Here is a 19,862-nt window from a genome sequence, read left to right as displayed (position 1 = left end):
GATGAGAGTGTGACAGTGATATTCCTTATCCAATATGACCGACCCCAGTCCCCAATACCCCTCTTTAACGTGGCCATATCCCCCCTCTTCGTTGCATGTGGAGGTTGCACTTTTTATCGTTAATCTGCCAACTCTCAAACTGGCTAGTGTGAATGTAACATGATCAAACGTTTAATTTGTTTGTTTGTTTGTCTATCGACCATCCAGGTTGCATCTCAAACAGACCATTCCGGGATCGACATGAGATCGGCATGGAGTTGAGAGACTTAAATAGGCCTAGCTGTCTCCTGGCTCTGGCCTTTGTTTTTCTCACTCTCACTCAACTCATCAACATGAAGTTCGCCTCTGTCCTGAGTGCCCTCGGGGCCTTGACAGCTGTCTCCGCCGTCCAGGTGAATCCACTTCCCGCCCCACGCAATATCACCTGGGGAACTTCCGGTCCAATCCAAGTCAAGCAACTGAGATTAAATGGCCACCACTCGAGTCATGTAATCACTAGTGCCTGGGAACGCGCCTGGCACACCATCACCACCCTTCAATGGGTTCCCGCCGCGGTTGAATCCCCAATTGTCTCCTATCCAGCATTCCCGACCGCTACCCCTACCCCTAGCTCGAAAATCAAGCGCACACACACGGGACTCCACACCGTCGAGGTTCATGTAATGGATAGCGACGCTGATCTGCAGCATGGCGTGGATGAATCATATACACTCGAGGTGGCCAAGGGCGACAGCAGCATCAAGATCAAGGCCCAGACGGTCTGGGGTGCGCTGCACGCGTTCACCACCCTGCAACAGATCATCATCTCCGATGGCAGGGGCAACCTGATCATCGAACAACCTGTTAAAATCAAGGATGCTCCGCTGTATCCCTACCGTGGTATCATGATGGACACCGGTCGCAACTTCATCTCCATGCGCAAGATCTTCGAGCAGATTGACGGCATGGCACTGTCCAAGCTCAATGTTCTGCATTGGCATCTGGACGATGCCCAGTCATGGCCCATGCAGATCCGCTCCTATCCCGAGATGACCAAAGATGCCTACTCGGCTCGTGAGGTCTATACCGAGAACGACATGCGAAGTGTGATTAGCTATGCCCGTGCGCGAGGCATCCGGGTGATCCCCGAAGTCGACATGCCGGGCCACGCTGCTTCTGGCTGGCAACAAATTGACCCGGAGATCGTGACCTGTGTCGACTCGTGGTGGTCCAACGATGTGTGGGAGTACCACACCGCGGTGGAGCCGAACCCTGGCCAACTCGACATTATCTATAACAAGACCTATGAAGCCGTCGACAATGTCTACAAAGATCTGTCTCGCATCTTCAGCGATAACTTCTTCCACGTCGGTGCCGATGAGATTCAGACAGGCTGCTATAACTTCAGCACCCATATCACTGAGTGGTTTGCCGAAGACCCCTCGCGCACATACAATGACCTTTCCCAGTACTGGATCGACCATGCCATGCCCATCTTCCGCAGTGTCGGCGATCACCGCCGCCTGGTTATGTGGGAGGATATCGTCATCGCAGCCGAGGGTGCCCACGACGTGCCCAAGGATATCATCATGCAGACCTGGAACCAGGGTGATAACAACATCAAGAAACTTGCTTCCGCCGGCTACGACGTGATTGTCTCGACTTCCGACTTCCTCTATCTGGACTGCGGCCACGGCGGCGCTGTCACGAATGATCCCCGCTACAACGAACAGTCTAACCCAGGCGGTGACATTACTTTCAACTACGGCGGTAACGGAGGCTCCTGGTGCGGTCCTTACAAGACCTGGCAGCGCATCTACGACTACGACTTCCTGACCAATCTCACTGACAGCGAGGCGAAGCATGTTATCGGCGCCGAGGCTCCCTTGTGGTCCGAGCAGATCGACGACGTGACCATTTCGAGCGCCTTCTGGCCACGCGCCGCTGCTCTGGGCGAGCTTGTCTGGTCTGGTAACCGTGATGCGCATGACCGCAAGCGCACGACCGAACTCACTCAGCGTATCATCAACTTCCGCGAGTACCTCGTTGCTAATGGCGTCATGGCCACGGTTCTTGTGCCGAAGTATTGCGCTCAGCACCCGCATGCTTGCGATCTATACAAGAATCAAACCGTTCTTGGTTGATTGTTTGAGTGAAAGGCTGATGCTTTACCATCTATGGTCTCATCTGTACATACTTATTTAGCATCTTCGATACCCAATGCATTGCTACCATGGGATTTTTCTGGAATACACGTCTTGTCAGTAACTATCTGTGCCTTTCAGCTTACTCACACCCGATATACCATTGCCGTTCGTATGCCGTGAAAGTCAATCTACCGTGGTAAATTTGCAAGTCTCTACTCATCCCCACAGCCTCCATATACCTTATTCTCCCTACCCCCAACTCCATCCAGGCACCAAACCACACCTCCCTTCCCCGGCCCAAATCCAAATCCAAACCTTCCCTCTTCATTATCTCACTCCACCCTTACCCGACACCCTCACACACCAGTGAACACCAACCCATAGACCCAAATCACTAGACCCCAATACCAACCTCAAACCCCACAGACCTCCCCTTTCCAGACCAAAACCTGCCGTGCAACACCCCAACCTCGAAACCATCCCTCTGTACGGAGTATACATACCCTATAAGGAAACAGTCTCCTACCGATGCACAGCATACAGCACAGCACGCAGTGAATATGTGCATGATACCCTCCTGGGGGTTTATTATACACATATAGGTACGCAGTCTGAAACATGACAACTTCTTACTTTCAGAATAGATCAGTACCTCCGTACACCCATACCCGTGTATTCGGAGTCAACTGGGCCGATTGGGGATATCCATGTCGAGATCATGTATGAGACGTTTGATGTGTATTTGGACTGAGGGGGTTGTTCACGTGTAGATGTACATGTGCATGGGAGTTTTGCGTATGTTGTACAGGATGAGGTCGGATATTTGCTACAGTTTTAGTCTTCTTCTATTCTATGTTTATGTCCTAGTAATATAGTGTTCCAAGACTAGATATAGTCAGTTACTCCTCTCTGTACTACAGAAACGAACAGCCTTCGAGGTCTAGATCGAGCTCGATTACCATTCAGAATATGCTTGATGCTAACAGAAGCAAGTCCCTCCATCCTTCACCTTTGTATAACCCTCCCTCCTCGGGGTCCATCGGGTACCACCGTACCATCGCACCAAACAAAGCTACCGAACTTCATTTGGTGGCCCAGTGGATTGGGAACCGATCTCGCATATGTTGGATACAGACACAGAGCACGCGGTAGTTCTGCGTAACCCGCGTGTTGGGTGTGTTGCACGATTGGATGCGGGTGTTATGTCGTTGCTGTTGGTTTCGGTTAAGATGGACTATTTGAGCAGACTGGTTCTGTTTCTCGTCCTGTTTTGTATTGTAAGATTGAGGTATCGGTTTCTGACGAAGTTGAGCTTGGATGTTTGTGGGAAATTGGTAGATTTGGAGATCGGGGTTTGGGCTTTGGCTTACTGTTTACGGCTTACTGTATATAGATTCCAGGGACGGGTTTCTGTGCCACGGGCGTGTTTCAACTTGGCTATATGCTTGCTGGTATGCATTTGCCAATGTCAATACGGCTCTGAGATCTCACTCTTAGAGTCTTAGTCGCCCTTCGAGTCTCATCCTCTCTACCTTGATTTTACGTTACACGGCATCGCACCAAAACCAGACCCTAAGCGAGAGTCTGATTCCATATGGACCGCGACCAAATAGAAGGTCTCGTGTTGGTTATGACTGCGATGTTATCTAGACCGCGGAGAATTTGCTGTTTTGCGTGTTTGTACCTACATGGTCGTCCCCTAGGTGGGAGGCCGGGGTGAGGTGCTCCCGTCCACGGCGGGATGTTTCATAATATATCCTGGTGACCTGGTCGGTTGTAGGATCACAGGGACGATGACCAGATTGCACCGTAGGTAGCTGTTCTAGAACCTTGGAAGCCACCTAGGTCAGTCTTCTCACTCTTCTAGGTCACAAGAAGCGCATATTTTCAAGCTATACTTGTCTCGACTTTCAGCGAATATTAGTCCACTAGGTTGATGGAGCCAAAAATATCACATCACGTCCAAGGCCAGACTCCGAGCCCAAATGCCGAAGATAAGACTCAAGCCTCTCCGACTGCATAACCAAACACCGTGGATCCAGATCAATCTCGAATCCATTTATCAGATCCATCATTCAAAGTATCATGGGCGATGCCTGTCCATTTGCCGTCGAAAATCCCAACATCATTGGACCAAGCCCTGAAGCTCAGACCTCGAAGATCCCCCACAGATCCTCCACGCCTTACACCCAACACCAACAGAGACAATGTACTCACCCACTCACATACGCCGCTGTCAATCCCATTTGATATCATAGGAGTGCCTGGCCAATATCTACCCACCCACACATCCGGCTCGCCCACTGGTACCAGCCATCACAGCGCCCGACCCTGCAGCACTGCATCTGCACCTGCAATGCGCATCCGATCGCCGAACTATAGAACCTAATCACCACCCAGACACGATCTACGATGCGCTCAGGCTTTAGCGCTAGCAAACGAAGGTCTGAACATCGATACTAGATTACTAGTAGATCCCCCCTTCCCCGCTCTGCAAGCCCGTCCTACCACACCACACCCACGCCGCACAACCTAAGTAACAAAGTACCTAACTACAATATGTATCGACAAGATCTACCTACCCCCACTCAGTGACCTCACCAAGGCTGGGTCCTCGCTGCATTGCATGTCCTGATCTCTGATGCAAACGCCGACACAGACGCAGTGTGAAAATGTCACGCTAAATCCAGTCACATCCTAAGGCCGGTGCCCCGGAGCGCCCGATCCGCCCCACGTCGAATCAGGAAAAACCACCACACCGGAAAAGCGGACAAGCAAGATGGCAGGACATCCAGTCATCCACTGCATGCCGTGTCACGCAACGTCATATTTTCTCGGAAACCCGGGTTTGCGCCATTGTGGCATGGATCGTGACACCGCCTCAATGGGTGGGGTTCGAGCCCATTGAGTGGTGTCGGGGAGAGCGAGAGGGCTCCCCCATAGGTTGGAGCAGTGGCTAGTGAGTGGGGGCAGTGGAGGGCAAGAGAGTTGTTTCACTTGTTTGTCTTCGATGGGGTGGGGAGTGGTTCTTCCGGTGTGGCACAGTTTTTCTTTGTTTCTTGTCTCTGTACTGTCAGACGTGATACGAAATGTAGATCGTAAAGTTCAAGTGGAGAAGATCCACTCGCAGTTTGCTGGGCCGCTTTCACGCAACAGCGGACAGACTGTTTAGTGAATTTGTGCATGGACGTCATATTGTATCTTTTCGCTTTTAACCGGGATCGGCGTGTTAAGGGGGATTTAGGGGAAAAATCGACGTGACAGGTCAGAATTGTAGGTGTGATTACGTGTGATGTATCCAATCATGGGGGGTGGAATCCGGCATGTTCATTACAATCTGAAATCTCGTTCCCGAGATCCCGGTGTCGATCGGTCATGCATGTGCAGATTGACTTTCCTGTCTTTTGTGTTGGAGAGAGAAGCTTACTTGAGATGGTTGGCCTTCTTCCTCTTATTTTGGCTTAGAGATATTACACGACACACGTCTAGGCAGTGATCTCACTACAGACACTACCTCCAGATGAGCGGGACATATCCCATAGGCGCGGGATAGAATACTTCTGCCCGGGAAGATTTGGAGATTTGGTTTAGTGCTGATCCTCTACATAGTAAGTGCTTAGTGTCGTAGCAACCTACACTCAGACCCCTCCAACCTAGTATCCTGAAGTGCCTATGCCATAGCCAGTGACACAACTGTACCTCTTCGAAAATATCACCTGATCCTGACTTGTAGGTGTATCCATGGGATCTTCGTTCCTGGCTATTGTAGCACACATGCCAGGCATGGACTCGATCCTAATGGATAGTAACTGATTCAACCTCCATCCGCAGACTGCTTGCAGCTTCGACCCCTTTTTAGAAGCCAATCTTGCATCGATCGTCACTGGGACGCCGGTAGACGGGTGATTGGGCGTGACCCCTCCCGGATGGGTAAATCCCCCCAATAAAATCCATGAACAGTAGTTCGGGGCTCTGGCGTCGTGGCTCTACTCCGTACTCTGTTAGTCTGTTCCAGGATAGGATGTTGGCCACTGGACCATGCCGCCCCAACCACATGGAACCGATGATAGAGAGGATCGGACCGCCCGCACGGTAGCTTACTACCCAATTCAAATACAACACTACGTACGGAGTATCACCAAATATTCGAGTTCCTAGGTAGCTACCTATGCAGGAGCTAGGCCGCTAGAACATGTGACACCCCTGGAGATCAGAGCGTCGATAGTGCAGGGATGTGAGATTAAGTACGGAGTACGGATACGCCGTAGTCTATTATCAGATAGGAAAGAGACAAGCAACAAACTAAATTGGCACTGGAGGAAGTCATGATTTGCAGGCAGCAATACTAGGGGTAATAGTTATGAGATTAATATGCAGACAGATTAATTCTCCTTCCCAGGAGTGATTTCCTCCCAGCAGTGAGTTTCCCGCGCCCCCAGCAGTGAATTCCCCCTGACAGGGATCTACTATACAGTCCAAGCTTTACGATGTGCGGTGTACAACAAGACAACATGGTATAAACGAACGTATCGATATCAGGAACGCCAGAAATGATAGCCCGAATACATGCCACCGTTTCGCATGCAGAGTAAATCTTGACGATCTGTCTTGTCGGTGTCATGTCGGAATCAATAGTGCGATTAGCCCTTAAACAATACGGCATACGGTGAACTCATCATCTCATGTGCACAAGCTCGTGGATAGCCACGTTCACGGGGAAAATCTCACGCTCCGAAGGAATGAGTCCGTAGACTGGATCTAGTTAGTAGCACATACATACAGACACAGTAGCACGGGAAATTCCATGCCCTCCACCTGCCACGTGAGCCAATTCACCGAGTCCGGCCGAATGAAAAGCCAAAAAAGGGGGGGTACTTGCTGGAGTCTCCACCTTCCCACCCGAATTTCGGCCCTACGGCCTACACAGGTGACAGGACCCAAGAGCAACTACCGAACGCATTTACATAGCCTAGACTGCAAAATCTGTTTTGTAAGTGAGCTAATCTGCAGCACGGGCGTGGGGGCCAAGATACGACAGCAAGCTCGCCTAGCGCCAAACACGGCTAGACAGCGAGAAGGTACTACTAGTTAGTATCTAGTATCTATACGAAACTTCTGAGGGGCCAAGCTTCGTGATCTGACACGATACATACTGCCTGCAGCAGAATTGAGGCTCATCGGGTTTTCCGGCACACTGTCAATCCTGCCAGGTCCAGGGCCCAGGCCCGACTTCAGGGGAAATCCCCGGGGGCGGGGGCAGCTAGTGGTTGAAAGGCAGCAAGTGCGGCCCGAGAAATCTTTTAGTTTGCCCCTGGCAGCGCTTTGAGTTTGGAAGGATGCCGGCGTAAACATGAAGAGCATTTTTAAGCTGCGATTTCTTGGGTCGAAGGATCTGCTTGGTGCCTGGCTGGCCGCTTTGGAGCTCTCGGGGGATTGCCGTGCCAAATACAGGGTCTGGACTCTCAAGCAAGGGACTATTGCAGTTGCCGTTGGATGTACACTGTTTACTTTTGAATCTGTAACGGGCTTACTTCCCGACTTTCGGCTCATTTCCGGGGTTGAAGATGGAAGAAACGTTGGGACCATGAATTGTGGATGTGGAGGATGCAAAAAGTAAGTCCTTTCTGTCATGTTTTGATTTGATGGGGTCGGAGACACTACCGGGCAACATTGGAGGGATGGCTGTGATGTTCTAGAAGGGTGTCTTATTTTCGCAAGGATGGACCCTGCGTATACTTCGCTGTAATAAGCGTGCCGTGGTTTTGCGGGGCGCGGTTAAGGGACACAATGATCGCTTGTTGAAACCCAGACGGGTGTATGTCGAGTTGTGTGTGGTGACATTGAGACCTGGCGAATCAAACAGCGTATTCTCTGAAACGAAGGTTATGCACAGGACATGCGAAAGTTTGACGGCCAACAGGGACCGATGTCGTCGATCGCTGTAGGACGACCACGTTGTCTGTCAGAGGGGTTCTTCGTGCGATTTATCGAGCCATGGATGTCGGCGAAAGAAGACAAATTCGAAATACAAACCCAGCAAAGCGCGTGTTAACAGTGGTCGCCAGATACAGACACTGTTCGATCCCCGTCTCCACACATGGCCCGGATTACAAGCCTGAAATGAGTCAACATCAGAGTAAAGATTCAAGATACCGAGTAAATGACACAACAACCGAACAGGAATAAGGGTGATGGCAGCTTCGAAGTTTGTGCAACTCTTCATCGATCAGCGGGGACCATTCGAACCATGAACCATGGCTTCGCCGACCACTTTACCAACAACCAACTCGAGAAACGTAACCGTTCGAGAAGAAAAATAGACGCAGTTCAATGAGTCAGAAGGTTGGTCGTACCTTGATGTTGTGCATCTTCATGCAGTGTTCCTTAAACATACCTCCGCCGTCCAGGATCCCTAGACTGGACCTGGTACATGTATGTGTGTTGTTGGTAATGCTCGTTGGTTGTTTTACTTCTGTTTTTTAGAAACACCACGCGGGAGACAGGGATTAAAGTTTAGTCTCACTATTCTGCAGTGAGGCCTAGAGTTTAAGGAGAGTTAGGAGACTGTTAGAATCGGCATTTGGAGTAGCCTCGGCGTCTACAGAGGAGAGGAGAGAGGGTTGGGATCTGGGGTGTCCTTTCTCTCCTGTGTTGTTTATAGACTTTGTTATTTTCCCCGTGACTGGAAATTACCGAAGAAACTGGGGAAATACCAGGCTCTACTAGTAATCGTGCTAGGGATTTGCCACTCCGGGGAATCACATTGGCCCCTGTGTGGTCTGAGCACGAACGACATCTTAGTAAATGCCGAAGTCGGAAGTACTGGTTACATAGTTACAGAGTAACTAGTTATAGAAAATATCGGCGGTAGTATTAACCTACCCACTGATCCATGGTTCCGACCAAATCACCCATGGACCGTCCGCGCGTACAGAACCATGTTCATATTGGGCTTCAACTACTACCTGTACACGTTTTTCAGACATAGTTAGTTACAGTGACAGCGCATTTGTCATCTAGTCTCCACAAAATAGTTATACCGAGGTCGCATTGCGACTAATCAAGCCAATCAATCTTGAGCCTGTTGATTGCAGTTCTAAAATTTCCATGGCGTGCCTGAATACGGAGTAGTAAGCAGAACTCGGAGTCGCCGCTGGGGATCTAGGTTCCGGCCGAAGACCCAGTCACTGCCAAACCAACGTCTCTGAGCCGCATGCACCTACCTTAAAAGATGTGGTAATGACTAGGGTGAAGGTGGCTTTCGTACCAGTTTCAGCCAACGGAACAGTCTGGAATATCAAATCCAGAGAATGGCTTCGAATGGGAACTTTCCTGTGTTCCAATAGCGATACCCAAACACGATGGGGGCCAGAAACGGGACAGCAAAGTCAAGAGCGATGGGATTAAGTCCATTGCTTTATCACGCGTCGGGGCAACTGTAAAAGTCTATGAACGGGCACTTCTTGTGCTGACTGGCTAACACGGTTGAAACTGAAGGTTCTGCTGACGTTTTGGATCCGACGTAAGGTCTAGACGTTAGCAGACAATGATATGATCAACATAGAATAATTATAGTTAACGGCCCGGAAGAGTTAAACCCGACCTGCCAGTAGGGACGAGGGTAGTCGCCCGGGTAGGCATGCACCTCGTGAAAGAGCCTGGGCGCAAGTTAAGATGGCCTGATACCCGACCGCCCATTTAACTAGGGGATTGGCAACACACCCGCCAAACCAGGGCAAAACAATCGGTCAACCCCAGCACATGCCCCGGGAAATGACTTCATTCCCCGAGATTTCGCATAGAGTTTAGCCTGTGCATACAGTACGTGAGTGTCAAGTACGGATACAGTAGCCAGTGCTGGGATAGACGGGATCCACGTTGGATCGGCGGGGTTTTAGTACCGGGATCGCCGACAGATACGAACTCCATTCGGCGGTGTAATTAATGCAGCTGCGCCTCAATATTGGGGGAGTGGAGTAGCCTTTGACAGGGCAGAAACCAATAATTGCCAGATGACGACGTCTGAGAACTCCCTCTTCCGCTTATGATTGGTATAGAAGGCCAAGGGCTGTGGCTAGCACTTGTGGCGCTACTCCGTACTGTGTAGTTTTGTTCGTCTTGATCGGTCACCCCGATTGACACCTTGCTCTGTCATTTCCCCTGCACCGGCTAGGGCTACGGGGCGTAATTAGGTGCATAGTCTAGACTGGGGTGGTCAGTTCAGAATGTCGAGGGTGTAGAGGTACGATATTGGTTTCTTCTCCTAGGAACTGAATACAAATGTGCTTTTCTCAATTCTCAATGAACTACAGTATAGACAGTTGCACGAGGCCGACAGACAATGACAGACTGATGATCAAATAACCAAGCTCAATCTCGATCGGATTTCGGATCGGATAAAAAGAATATGGGTCCATGTGGCGGTGTTCGGAAGAAAGTTGGGTTGACATCTGCGTAGACCCATATTTTATTGGTTTCCTGCGGATCCATCGTACAAAAGATCGGCCACTTCGAACAACTATCCGCGGACTTGCAAGGTTGTTAAATAGAATGTAGTCAATCAATATGTCTCATTGCTGAATTGTGAATACTTGGGAACGCAGGTTTACCAAGAGGGCAGACTGTTTCCCCTCGAGGCAATACAGGGGAAGAGCAAGAGGCAACCTTGGGAAGCAGGCCAAATCGCGATGACCAAGAAGGCATGCGGCTCTTCCAATGCACGGGAGCCAAGGAGAACTCCGTACATCTGCGTACGTCGGACGAGCGAAAAGAAAAAATTTCAAAAAGCAAACTCGATGTCATGATCGCCGATCATCGTTACTGAGAAGGAATAGCGCAGATAGAGGCACGAACCCACGAACCCACCGAGCCGACTGCCCTAAGGAGTGCCCACCGATTCACAGGTCACTTCAGAGACCTGATTGGTAATTGCACCTGGCAGTCCCTCATTTCATTCCTGTGACACATGGACCAATCATACTTCCCGTGCACGCGGTTGTTCTGCCCAATTATGGAGAGGGGAACAGAAGTGGATTGGGGCTTGTTAGGGATGAACCAAACTGATGGGATTCCGATTTGCTTTTGGTATTTGTGTTTTCGTATCTTTCTTTACTTTTCCAACTTGTCCTGTTTTATGCCTTGGGCTTTTACTAATCGTTTTACCCGGAAAAAGCAATAATCACTATGTAGCCAGATCTGCGATCTGTGTCTATCATATGTATTCTGTGATTGATGTCCCCATATCCCGCTGTTCTGTCACAATGATCTGGCGCAGATCAATATAGGATTTGGCGGAATGTCGGAACCAGACTGGCGGGATAGTCCATTTCCGATGAGGACTTTGCTCCAATTTACCCCAAAGCGCCCGGTGCGGCGGTGCCATGTTTGATCTGTTGGAACTTCAGTTTACAGTATGCATGTCCTTGTACTGTGTAGGGGAAGGACCAATTTTGTGACGTTTTCCCAATGTGGGAGGTAACAAGCCTCGATGATGCTTATGGGGAAAAGACCCTTGTCATAAGCTAGCAGTGCTGCAGGAGGTGCCCCTGCTCTGCCTAACGGACTCGCCGACAAAGACGCAAAGAACATTGAAGAAATAGACGAGACCATAGATATGGAAATTGTGTAACGGTCGGGAATCTGACACAGGACTTATCATGATTTCTTCTGAAGATGTGCTAGATCTTTCCCATATCCCATATTGTACATACAACATACACAGTAGCACAGAGTCTGGGCCGATAAAGCATTCAAGATGAACTAGTGACTCGCTGTCATAATTGCTTTTGATTAGAACATGGATCTTCAATAAATTCGATTGCTTTAGCATGGAGCAAGATGTTTCTGTTTGCTGCAGGTACTATGGGGAAATGACAGTCCCAACTCCCATCCACCGGAAGAAATCCAGGGATAGGGTATTGAAGATCATACCTCATAGGGCAAAAAGCCCAAGCAGGTAACGGCAGACAGCTGTCAGAACCCAGAACTACATAGGTAGGGACTATCAAGAAGGCTATTGACTGGATACTGTGTAGGAGAAATGGGGCGCCTGAAATGGCCGTGCGTATGGCTCAACAAAGTACTGTGTACCTACCGTTTGTCGAATTATCTGCAAATCATGTCTACACTGCGCTGCTTAATACCTACGTAGGTAGAGGCACGATATTACTTACTAGAAATAATTACTCGAGGTGAAATTTAAATGAGAACTAGATAGATCCTCAAAGACCCTTGTTCGAGCAATTCCAAGTGTAGATAAATAATAATAGCCCGAATAGTGAAGGTCCCAGATTTATCTGCATGGGCGCTAACTTTCCCTGTCCCTGCTCAGTGCTCACAGCCCCAACACGTTCGACAGGTTCGTGCCAAAAAATACAGTATGTAATCGTCACTGGTTTTTTATTATTTTGAATATTTGCTTTTTGCTATTATTTTGAGTCGATATCTTTTCAGATTAATTCTATATTTTTTTTTCCTTTTTAGAATAAAATATAATTCTAGACACAAGAATAATTGATTATCGTACGGCCCATCGTCACCATTTAACAATGTTTCCTCCTCTTCTACATCTATAATATCCCTTCATCCCTCCCCCAGTCTTTGATGACTTCGAATCACTGATTTGACTCGACTCACGGTCAAGGGCTACCCTCGTCTTTGTTTGCTTGACTAATACTTTCAAAACCTCGTCCATCCGATTGAATCTTTCCTGCCGATCGACATTGCTTCGGTATTTGCGTCGGTGAATGTGACCTTCTTCGGCTTCTCTGCAATAACCAAGTCACCTCCTTGCATGAAGATCCCTCCTGACTCTCAATTGCGCACGTTGCCTCACACTGCCGTGGTTTGCGTCTTTGGTTTGCATCTTTGGTTAGCCGAGCGGGCCGCGATCTCATCCACAAAACCTTATCACCGGTATGCCCATGCGCCGCAACACTCAAGAGACAGCATGTACTAACCAGCTTCCTGTCCTTAGGATCGCCACCGTACATTGCGATCTCCGATAGAGAACATGACGACGTTTGAGAGCCATCCCGATTTTACTCTGTTTCCGTTCCAGTCTCGGTCAAAGATGATGGCCCTCGAAGCTACAAGGTCTAAACAACCTTCATACTTCGATCCCATGACCATGGACCCTTCAATGTTTTCCTTCCCCATGGAGAATATCCCTCAATACGGCCAAAATCACGAAATGGTCCATGCTTCAAATTCCTACTATGATACCCAGTTGTTCGAGTCCGCGGAACCCCAAAAGCCTACATATTTCTCTACAGTTCCACCTACACCTCCTTCGCTGCACGCCTCTCACTCCGAGGAGTCTTATATGCCCGCCCCATCTGCTGCATCGGGGCCATCCATCGCCAGCGCACCTTCTTCCGCCATGGGTTCGCCATACTCGGGAGCCACTCATACCTTCCAGGAGAATTGGGTGAATACAAATCATGGGTTGGGTTTGCCGGTTGCGGTGATGAATGACCTCTTGCCTCAAGAGTATATGGGCAATCCGGCAGACCTAGATATGCTTTACCAAGAGAAGTTCCCGGACTCGTTCGTCGGTACGTTTCGATGGGAATTTTCCAGGCCGTCGAGTATACTGACAATGCAAACTAGACCCCTCGTTAATCCAACCGGAACAACAAAGCGCTGGAGTTACCCCGACTATCTCATATCTAGAACAGTCACACTCTTCCTACTCAAATGTGCCTTCAAATTACTTGCGAAACTCTCCCGCACTGTCGCCGCTCCCCGACACCGTGGCGCATCATCCTTCGCCACGTTCATACCCAGCACAACATATCGGGCAGTCTCCTCTGATGGCACCACACGGCTCACATTCCCGACCAGTCTCAATCTATGATAGACGATCCTCAATTTCTTCAATTCACTCTCGGCGCTCGCGACACAGCCCAGCGCTAAGCAGCATTGAAGGTGATGAAGAGACCAGAGAGAAAGGGCGCTGCCCTCACCCCGATTGCGGTCGGGTATTCAAAGATCTGAAAGCTCATATGTTGACACATCAGTCAGAACGGCCAGAAAAGTGTCCAATTCTGAACTGCGAGTATCATATCAAAGGCTTCGCCCGTAAATACGACAAGAACCGCCACACTTTGACCCACTACAAAGGAACAATGGTATGCGGTTTCTGCCCTGGTTCCGGCTCTTCTGCGGAAAAGAGCTTCAACCGCGCCGATGTCTTCAAGCGTCACCTCACCTCCGTTCACGGCGTGGAGCAAACCCCTCCAAACTGCCGAAAGCGCAGCCCGGATGCCGCCAAGAAGGGCACAAACTACAGCCCTGATGCAACAGGGAAGTGCTCGACCTGCTCCTCGACCTTCAGCAACGCACAGGACTTCTACGAGCACTTAGATGACTGCGTCCTCCGCGTTGTGCAGCAAGAAGAACCCTCCGAGGCGATCAATCAGCAGCGTCTGGCGGAGGTTGCCTCGGACGATGATGTCAAGAAGACCATGGAAAAGCACCAACTCAACGACGTGGCTGGCCCCGTCGATCAATTCGACGATTACGAAGACCAAGACGAAGATGACTCCCTCGATCCCTCCACCTGGCGCGGCCTGAACACCAAAACCAAATCCTCCAAGAGTAACATCCCCTCCTCTCGCCCCATCATTGGCTCCGGCAACGCCATCTCCAAGAACTCCAAACCCGCCCGCGCTGTTGCAACCCGCCGCCGCAACAACCGCGGTAACTACCCCCAGTCCTGGGGCTGCCCCAACAGCAGCATGAAGACCAAGAAGCGCGTGCTGTGCGTCTTCGATGGCCAGCGCCGTCTGTGGAAAGACGAGATGATGCTCAACAATGAGTTCGAGGTGCGCTTGAGACTCCCCGGTGGCGCAGGCGACGGTACCAACCGCGATGCCTACGTCACTGATCTGGACGTCGAGACGTTGAAGCGCGCAGAGGGTGTCTTGAATGCCAGCGCGGAAGAGCGTGGCCCTTGGATGGATGGTCCTTTGCCTTATATGATGGGCCAGCCGGCGATGCTATTGCCGGAACTGTTCCAGCCGAATGATGATGAGGTTTCGCTCAACGAATTAATGGCTTAAACGATTCTCCTTTCTTTACCCTATTCTTCCCGTCCGGTGTCGGGGGACTTGGAGTGTATTTTTCTGTCGCGTCACGTTCGCGGTCTTGACGACTGAACTGTCTGAATATGAATTATGGATGACACCTCGGGACTGACCTGAGTGACGTATCTCCAATAATTCTGGCCTTGTTTCATTGTGTTTTCCTTACTCTCATTCCGGGCTGCATGTGTGGCTGATGCCCGATCGATCCTGCTGGACAGGATCTGCCAGGATACTGGTATAATTAGAGACGGGATGCAAATGTCTTTGTAAACAAATAAATCTAACCTCTTCTCCATCTTCACGGTTTTACCTGAGTCCACGATATTGTCAATGTACGCAGTAGAGCGGAAAAAAAGCACAGACCCGGTCTCCCCGCCGATCTCCACCTCCCCATGTCCATTCTGCCATCTTCTTCCCCGTCATTCTCCATTCATCCTACATCATGCAACTCGGCCTTTCAGACACTCTGCCTGCTCTGGTAGCAAAGCGCTTCACAGCTGCTCGAGATGCCGGCCATCTCGTATTCTCCCCAACCCATCTCTCGATCATCAATGCTGCAGGGATATCGGTGAGTGACGTTGAGAGTCCGACCAGAGCGAAGCTAACCTGACCAGTATCAACTGCGCTACTGTCCTGCTCTTGCGAAGAAACCATCCAACCTGAAACCCGACAATGAACCGAAGACACCAAAGCCCGACCCCTTCGAGAACCCAACCCCAGAACTGCTGATCGCCCAGATCCCGCCGGAGAACCCTACCTACAACCTCATCCTCAACAAGTTCCCAGTCATCCCGAACCACTTCCTTCTCGTGACGAGAGACTGGTATGCGCAGACGGATATCCTCGATAAGACAGATCTTGAAGCTACATACGAGTGCCTCAAGGCCTGGAACGCCGATGGCTCGTCTTCCAAGAACCTCTTCGCCTTCTTCAACTCCGGCGATGATAGCGGCGCGAGCCAGCCGCACCGTCACCTTCAGTTTTTGCCTGTTGAAGCGATGCGCCAGCCTGGCTCGGAGTCTTGGCACCCGCTGATTGACATCCTCACTTCCCAACCCACCTCGCCCGGCCCGTCGTCAACACCCAAGTTCCAGCACCTGTCAGGACTCCCTTTTTCCCATTTCGCCCTTCCACTACCATCCAATCCCTCCGCCGATGACCTACACTCCATTTATCTCACGCTCTACAAAGCCGCTGCCGCCGCGACACGTGGACAATCGCCCAGCGAAGATACCGAGCAACCTGCCACAGCAGGACCGGCATCAATAAGCTACAATCTTGCCATGACCCGCTCTACGATGATGATCTGCCCACGCAGACAGGAGACGGCGCTTGTCCCGGTTGACTCTGCGACCGCACGCGATGTGGTTGATCCAGGCGTACTTTCGCTCAATGGCACTATCCTTGCTGGGACGTTGATGGTCAAGGCCGAGGGAGAATGGGACTCCTTGCGGGAGAACCCGGAGCAGTTGACGCAAGTACTTACCACCATTGGGTATCCTCGCACGGATTCTCGTGGGCCGTCGCTATGAAACTGATATGTGGGATGATGCGTCCTATCTTACAGTGTGTCGATTGCATATCTACAGATAGAGGACGTGGTAGACTACTCCTTTGACACAATCAAATACTGTTGAGGCAGTAAGGATGGGGTGCCAAGGGAGAGGGGAGACAATGTAGTCGGAGAAGGCAATCTCTCCAATAACTAGACTGTCAACCCGTAGCTGATTTCATAACGCCAAGGCAGCGGAGCCTCAGACGACCCAACAGATACATGTACTGTCTATCATTCTAGAAGCAAGCAAGAGCTTCGTCAGATATCCCCCAATGCAACACCATACGCCACGTTCCATACGCTTTCTTGATACCAATGGACCGCTGATATGCCGCCCCAAGCATGCATCTCTGCACCGGGTCCTGGACGTGGAGGATCCGTCGTCTGACCTCGATCTTCTTATACCATATTAGCTTCAATATCTTCTCGAACTTATCAACATTGACCGGTATGGTGTTTATCACTTCGAAGCGCAGATCAACATCGTAAGCGAGAAGATTGATCCGAGACATTATGTTGAGTTCGACAAACTGCAGGTGGAATTCGTGAGTAGCTATGGTAGCAAGATCCGGCGCGTATAGCTCCCATTCATCGAAGTCGGTCCAGTTCTATGTCTTCCCCGTTATTGGTGGAAGAGTCCTGCTTTTAGCTACAGACTGTGAGAGGCTGAGGGCCTTACAGTAATACACGCTTCGTTCACTCGTGACTCCGCAACCATGGCGATAGTTTTGAATACCTACAATGTAGTTCATGCTTGATAGAGAAGAAGGTTGACTCGCCAATGCTTAGTGTTAAACTGCTATCGCTCATAAGTGCATCGGTAGCAATCTTTGTGACTCATGAGCATAGTGATGATGCCTTGTTCTGCCGTGAAGGCCACAAATAGGATAGTTGTATAGTGTGTTGTAGGAAGGGCTTTATTGTGAACAGACTAAATTCAACAAGAGAACATAGAAGGAGTTCTTTGTTAAGTGATTCAAAAGTAAGATATACGTCTATCCATCTGCAAGAACCTAGAGGGAGATGGAGTATTCAAAAGTGTCTACGGCGACCTGAGTATAAAGTGATTCCAAAGTAAGAGATACTAGATCTGAGCACGACGCGAGTCGAAAGTACTATGGAATGTCTAACCAAAGTGCTAGGCATATGTTGTTACAGGAGAAACAAACATGAAAGTAATAATATTATTGTTAAGTCGAAATGACGCAGGTGTATAAGTAGCCATATCTTTCAGATTCAGGGTCACTAGATGTTGATCGACCTAGAGATTTGCTCCTCGTCTCATGTGAGAAAACATCAGCGAAGAAAGAGTATGTAATCCCCTCACGATTCTCCTTAGTGGAAACACAACTCTTAGGGTTCGGCTATCAGCTGTGCGCCACAAGACAGCGGACGCCGGACGGGGTGGGTCTTGAGGCTGGGAGACGCGTCGTGGATCCTCACGATCCAGGGAGAGCGCGGCTAGAAAGATTCAGGGTCACTGAATGTCGATCGACCCAGAGAATCGCTCCTCGTCTCGTTGTCTAACAGCCCGTGGGAAAGCAAAGACATAACTGGATAGACCGCTTCATGTTTTCCTCCGCTTCAGCTATCAGCTGTGCGCCACGAGACAGCGGACGCCGGACGACGTGGATGGGCGAGAGGGGGTTCGAGAGGGAGGTTGGGGGGGGAGGTTGAGAGGGAGGCTGGATGTGGATAGCCATCAGAGGGCGCGGCTCTCCGATAAGTCGGAGGAGATGGACGTCACCCTCGGCATCTTTAGGAGAACCAACCGCGAGGGGACCATGTTGCGAGCCTTCAGAAGGCGCGAATGGCGTCTGGCTGTCGGCTGATGTCGCCTTCGATGTCTTCAGAGGAACCAGCCGCGAGGGGACTATGTTGCGAGCCTTCAGACGGCGCGAATGGCGTCTGGCTGTCGGCTGATGTCGCCTTTCGACATCTTCAGAGGAACCAACCGCGAGGGGACTATGTTCCGGCGTTCTGTGGCGTCCCTGGCATACAAAGGACTGTCTTTGTGAGTCTTACAGTCTTTGTGTTTGCAGACTCAGGCTTTCCTCGCCATATTTTGAGGAAAAACGACTCGCTTGAAAAACAGCAAAAAGGTATCATGTTAAAGAACGCCGAGGATATGCAGGTGAAAGGACTTTGTCATCCCCTTTGTTTATCCAGCGTTTATAAACAGCGTGAATTCCAGAGCCTGGAACGCCAGACCCTGGAATTCCGACAGCCTGATGGCCAAAGTTCCCAGTTTCATGGGTTCATGACCAGATTCTTCTTCCTGATTTCCCTGCCTATCCAGAAGGTAGTTTCGTGGCCTCTCAGGACCTTTTCACGGCCGTTTTCGAACAATCCGTACCAGCGACGGGAAGCCGGCCATGTTGATAACCGGCTTATCAAAGCATCATGTGGGTGTAGCCAAGGTGCGCGAGGGGCGGTGTGGCAATGGAGATTAGCCGGACCGGACTATCTTGAAGTCGATTGATGAACAGAACGCAGAAGGCACGTGGGCTCTGCGTGGCAGAGATGCACGTGAGAGTGACTTGGGACCGGAGATGAGAATGGGACGGATAAATGTGAGACCGGATGTTGTCTCACTCTCTGAAGCACCTGACGGATGGCAGGGATCGAGTGATTGGTCTTCCGGTGTTCGAGTTCCGGTGTTAAGCGTGGAGGTGGTTGGACTAACGTGAGACCGATCGGTAAAAAGTACGATGAGAGACGCACTGGGGCGCGGATTAAAATAAAAAGAGGAAGAAAAAAGAAAAAGCGAGGTCACGAACGGCGGATATATAGACGTTCCGGGACCATGTGACTTCCAGTGATTGTGAGTCCCGACAACCTGTCAAGGACTCAAGTCACAAGTGTCAACCTCTTAAGCCACAAACATGGCTGGGGCCGCCCAGACCATATGATGTTCAAGGAACAGGCCGCTGATTGGCTGTAATGCTCAGCCTAATGCCCGCGCCCTGCCAAGGTCCCTCCTTACTGGGCTTTCTCCTAACTAGTAGTAGTGTAGGTTTTAACTAAGCCTCACCTAGACCCCCCGTCTCTTTCGACTTCGCCTCCCGTGCTAGCCGGGGCATCAGCATATAA

The 19,862-nt window shown here is 50.3% G+C and overlaps 5 protein-coding genes across 5 annotated transcripts; 3 read left to right on the top strand and 2 right to left on the bottom strand.

Moving 5' to 3' along the window:
* Positions 1–332: 332 nt before the first annotated feature.
* On the top strand, positions 333–2,123 carry N7515_008666 (beta-N-acetylhexosaminidase; the record flags this gene model as incomplete). The annotated part of the gene is made up of 1 exon (XM_056669410.1): positions 333–2,123. The coding sequence occupies one exon, from the start codon at positions 333–335 to the stop codon at positions 2,121–2,123; it is 1,791 nt and encodes a 596-aa protein (XP_056519240.1).
* Positions 2,124–13,137: 11,014 nt separating this feature from the next.
* On the top strand, positions 13,138–15,190 carry zfpA (uncharacterized protein; the record flags this gene model as incomplete). The annotated part of the gene is made up of 2 exons (XM_056669409.1): positions 13,138–13,681; positions 13,737–15,190. 2 exons carry the CDS (start codon positions 13,138–13,140, stop codon positions 15,188–15,190), a joined length of 1,998 nt encoding a protein of 665 aa, XP_056519239.1.
* A 466-nt stretch (positions 15,191–15,656) lies between these two features.
* N7515_008664 (uncharacterized protein) lies at positions 15,657–16,746 on the top strand (the record flags this gene model as incomplete). The annotated part of the gene is made up of 2 exons (XM_056669408.1): positions 15,657–15,782; positions 15,829–16,746. The coding sequence occupies 2 exons, from the start codon at positions 15,657–15,659 to the stop codon at positions 16,744–16,746; spliced, it is 1,044 nt and encodes a 347-aa protein (XP_056519238.1).
* Positions 16,747–16,797: 51 nt separating this feature from the next.
* On the bottom strand, positions 16,798–17,487 carry N7515_008663 (uncharacterized protein; the record flags this gene model as incomplete). Its single annotated transcript, XM_056669407.1, has 3 exons — positions 16,798–16,919; positions 17,056–17,377; positions 17,449–17,487. The coding sequence occupies 3 exons, from the start codon at positions 17,485–17,487 to the stop codon at positions 16,798–16,800; spliced, it is 483 nt and encodes a 160-aa protein (XP_056519237.1).
* An 805-nt stretch (positions 17,488–18,292) lies between these two features.
* Positions 18,293–19,146, bottom strand: N7515_008662 (uncharacterized protein; the record flags this gene model as incomplete). The annotated part of the gene is made up of 2 exons (XM_056669406.1): positions 18,293–18,775; positions 19,126–19,146. 2 exons carry the CDS (start codon positions 19,144–19,146, stop codon positions 18,293–18,295), a joined length of 504 nt encoding a protein of 167 aa, XP_056519236.1.
* Between the last annotated feature and the right edge of the window lie 716 nt (positions 19,147–19,862).

Source organism: Penicillium bovifimosum (genome assembly GCF_028826915.1).
Source record: "Penicillium bovifimosum strain IBT 22155 chromosome Unknown utg000006l_segment0_segment0, whole genome shotgun sequence".
NCBI lineage: Eukaryota > Fungi > Ascomycota > Eurotiomycetes > Eurotiales > Aspergillaceae > Penicillium > Penicillium bovifimosum.
This window is presented reverse-complemented; position numbering and strand designations above follow the sequence as displayed.